Raw genomic sequence first — 4,091 nt, 5'->3', positions numbered from 1 at the left:
TAAGGCTTAAGGTTTTATATAAAACCATGACAACTTGATGAACTATGTAGCAATATGAAGAGTTCAAATGTGTCAAAGATCCCTTTTCAGTGGTAAAGTATATAGAACTCTTTTTGCTCATAGTTTCTCATTTCTCTTTAAATTCCCTGAATAATTCCCAGATAATGTTTAGGGTTAGGTTAGGTTAGGGTTAGGGGTAGGGGTAGGGGTAGGGGTAGGATTAGGACTAGGATTAGATTAGGTTAGGTTAGGTTAGATTAAGGTTAGGGTTAGGTTAGGTTAGGTTAGGTTAGGTTAGGTTAGGTTAGGTTAAGGTTAAGGTTAGGGTTAGGGTTAGGGTTAGGGTTAGGATTAGGATTAGGGTTACGTTAGGTTAGGTTATGTTAAGGTTAGGTTAGGTTATGTTAAGGTTAGGGTTAGGATTAGGATTAGAGTTAGGGTTACGTTAGGTTAGGTTATGTTAAGGTTAGGGTTAGGGTTAGGATTAGGATTAGGATTAGGGTTATGTTAGGTTAGGTTAGGTTATGTTAAGGTTAGGGTTAGGTTAGGTTAGGTTAGGTTAGGTTAGGTTAGGTTAAGGTTAAGGTTAGGGTTAGGGTTAGGATTAGGATTAGGGTTACGTTAGGTTAGGTTATGTTAAGGTTAGATTAGGTTAGGTTAGGTTAGGTTAGGGTTAGGATTAGGATTAGAGTTAGGGTTAGGTTAGGTTAGGTTAGGTTATGTTAAGGTTAGGGTTAGGGTTAGGATTAGGATTAGGATTAGGGTTATGTTAGGTTAGGTTAGGTTATGTTAAGGTTAGGGTTAGGTTAGGTTAGGTTAGGTTAGGTTAGGTTAGGTTAGGATTAGGATTAGGGTTACGTTAGGTTAGGTTATGTTAAGGTTAGGGTTAGGTTAGGTTAGGTTAAGGTTAAGGTTAAGGTTAAGGTTAGGGTTAGGGTTAGGATTAGGGTTACGTTAGGTTAGGTTATGTTAAGGTTAGGTTAGGTTAGGTTAGGTTAGGTTAGGTTAGGTTAGGTTAGGATTAGGATTAGAGTTAGGGTTACGTTAGGTTAGGTTATGTTAAGGTTAGGGTTAGGTTAGGTTAGGTTAGGTTAGGTTAGGTTAGGGTTAGGTTAGGTTAGGTTAGGTTAGGTTAGGTTAGGTTAGGGTTAGGTTAGGTTAGGTTAGGGTTAGGGTTAGGATTAGGGTTATGTTAGGTTAGGTTAGGTTAGGTTAAGGTTAGGGTTAGGTTAGGTTAAGGTTAGGTTATGTTAGGTTAGGTTAGGTTAAGGTTAGGGTTAGGTTAGGTTAAGGTTAGGTTAGGTTAGGTTAGGTTAGGTTAGGATTAGGGTTAGGGAAATGAGAATACCAAAATAAATAATGATTTATTTCTCAGTATTTAACAAAAATAAGGGCAATCACAACTAAAAAAATACAACTAAAGAATGTAGTCTAAAGTAGCTTGACCATAACAGACTCACATGCACACAATATTTTCTTTAGGTCATCTCTAATTCCCACTCGGTTCATATAAACATAAACATTTGTATTCATTATAATGTTGTCTGCAGGACAGCTGATAATTTTAGTAATATAATTAATTATTTTGTCATGCATAGAATAAAACCCTTTTTATTTTTCAGTTGAGCAGAACACTGTAAACACAGACGTTTTGCATTTCGCAGCAATTGGATGAGATTATGCAATCAATAAAACCACATATCACGATTTAGCTGACTTCAGCAAACTGGAAAAGGAAAAGGAGAAGCAGTCTTTCTGCATGTATTTGCACTTTTATTCTTTTTTTTACGAGTTGTTCCTATTTTGATGGGGAATTGAAAGAATTGGACTTTTTGTCACATTACTTTCTCTGTGATACCGAGTGGAGGGAGGTGAAGTCTGAAATTTTCATTAAATCTGCACAGGGAGACGGGTGAGTCTGAAGCAACTATTTATTATTGCATGCCATACAGAGAACGAGATAGGATCTTTTTGAACATTCTCTGTTAAATATTCAAAACTTTCTTTTTAATTCCAAAATTAATTGCTCTAAATTTACATTGTTGCCATCTATCGTCACTATTTTGGAGATACATGGTTTTCATTGGACAGTGACGATATCTTTTGCAACTGATGACACTGTAATGATCAACGATTGTCCATGACTCTGTTTAGATAACTCGGAATGCGGCTGCCAGGGCGTCTTTGTGCAGTTGTCTGGGTGGCTGGGCTTTTCTCCTTCAGCCTCTGCCAGGATAACTGCAAAGTGCTTGATGGAAAACCAGGACAGGCAGGAGTTCCTGGGAGAGACGGCTGGCCAGGACAGAAAGGAGAGAAGGGAGAACCCGGTATGTAGCTATATAGTTATATTGGCAAGGCTCATAGCAAGGCAAAACACATCATTGCTTCAAAACAGATAATGTATAAAGATAGCGATTCAGTTGCATTATTTCTGGAATGTTATGATTGATCATAAATGTAGTGGTGTTGTATTGTTTTTAAAGGTATTTGTTCCAGTCTAATATATGTAGTACATTTTAAATAGAATTCTGAATCCTATCATCAATCAAATCCAATCATGCAAAAGTTGAGGTTTTATATTGCATTGAGTTCCCTAAAGAATCTTTTCCATACTTTTACATCCTTATCGGCTCCATGTGCTTAGAAAATGTAGGCTTGGTTTGTAAAGACACATTCTCTCAGCATTGCAGGTGCAGTTGAGTAAGGAAGCCCTGGTCGATCTCAAAGGAGATGAGGGTGAGCAAGGCCTCGTGGGAGATATTGGAATCAAAGGCTATCAGGGGCTCCTTGGCCCACCAGGTCCTGCTGGCCCCCCTGGGCCAAGCGGAAGCTCGGGAGCCAGTTCTGGACATGCTGATGCAAGCAAAGCCGCCTTCTCTGTGCTGCGAACTGCCAAGGAATATCCCAGCTACAACAAACCAGTGACCTTCAATAAAGCCATTATTAATGTCAATAACGACTTCCAACTCGAAAAAGGCGAGTTCACATGTAGGGTTGCTGGGGTGTATTACTTTGTATTCCATTCAGTCTCTGAGGAACATCTGTGTCTAAAACTGAGGAGTAACCGCAATCCTGAGCTGGGCCTGACATTTTGTGACTTTAACCAGATGAAAAAGTCTCAGGTCGTTTCTGGTGGTGCTGTGCTTGAGCTTGCTCGAGGCAACAAAGTGTGGATAGAGCCTGTAAGGAACCCTGATCGTGCACAAGAGTATAACAAAATGACAAGCAAAGATGAAATGTCAACTGTGTTCAATGGTTTTCTTATCTTTACCACTGGGTAGAATGTGAAAATTCAACTCACATTCAATTCAGCTCAGATGTAGGCTCCAGTGTCTGTTTTTCTAACAAGTATATGGGCATATTATACTGTCAATGTCACCACTATCATACTTTTCTCTGATTTCACAGCTTGTCACCTATCATTTGTGATGTACTTTTTAAACTTTTTTTTTGAATATTTGTAATATTTGCAATTTTGCAATAAAATCTCATTAAATGTGAGTCGTTCATTTGTGTACACCGTGAACGTAACACAAGAGTTGCTTCCATAAAGTCCTCATTGAGCCATTGTGAACTTTGAGGTTGTGTAGGTAATAAAAAAGGGGGGAACCTTGTTTCATGCATCTTTGTGGCGCTTCAGGTAGTGTAGGTGCTGCACAACCCCAGGAGCTCGCACCAGTCTTTGTCTGTGAGTCTGGCGTGTTCTCCCCTTGTTTGTATGGGTTTTCTCCAGGGGCTTCAGTTTGCTCCTATGTTCCAGACATGCAGGAGTAGTAGCTATAAGTAGCTATGCTATGAGAACTGGTTAAACTGCCCCTGGGTGTGAGTGAATAAGTATGTGTGTTTTCCTGCCTTGTGCCCAATGGTTCCAGGTAGTCCCTGGACCCTCTACAACCCTGACCAGGGAAAAGTGGGTGGAGGGAGAAGACTGCACAAAGGTACAATAAAGCACAGAGGTGGAAACATGCATGGGCTGTTGTGTTTACAGTGAGCTTGTGTTCACTGATAGAATCATGAGAAGTGTACAGAGGTACAGTGTTTGGGATGCAAATCTGCAGAAATCTGCAAAAAGGAACTGATTGCCAAAAAGA

At 39.7% G+C, this 4,091-nt stretch overlaps 1 protein-coding gene across 1 annotated transcript; it reads left to right on the top strand.

Moving 5' to 3' along the window:
* The first annotated feature begins 1,812 nt into the window (after positions 1-1,812).
* On the top strand, positions 1,813-3,501 carry c1qa (complement component 1, q subcomponent, A chain). The gene is made up of 3 exons (XM_072661966.1): positions 1,813-1,912; positions 2,155-2,327; positions 2,683-3,501. Exons 2-3 carry the CDS (start codon positions 2,165-2,167, stop codon positions 3,279-3,281), a joined length of 762 nt encoding a protein of 253 aa, XP_072518067.1. The 5' UTR covers positions 1,813-1,912; positions 2,155-2,164; the 3' UTR covers positions 3,282-3,501.
* The last annotated feature ends 590 nt before the right edge of the window (positions 3,502-4,091 follow it).

The sequence above is a fragment of the Salminus brasiliensis genome, chromosome 18 (genome assembly GCF_030463535.1).
Source record: "Salminus brasiliensis chromosome 18, fSalBra1.hap2, whole genome shotgun sequence".
In the NCBI taxonomy this organism is placed as follows: domain Eukaryota; kingdom Metazoa; phylum Chordata; class Actinopteri; order Characiformes; family Bryconidae; genus Salminus; species Salminus brasiliensis.
Note: the sequence above shows the minus strand (reverse complement) of the source record. Positions and strands in the feature narration are given on the sequence as shown.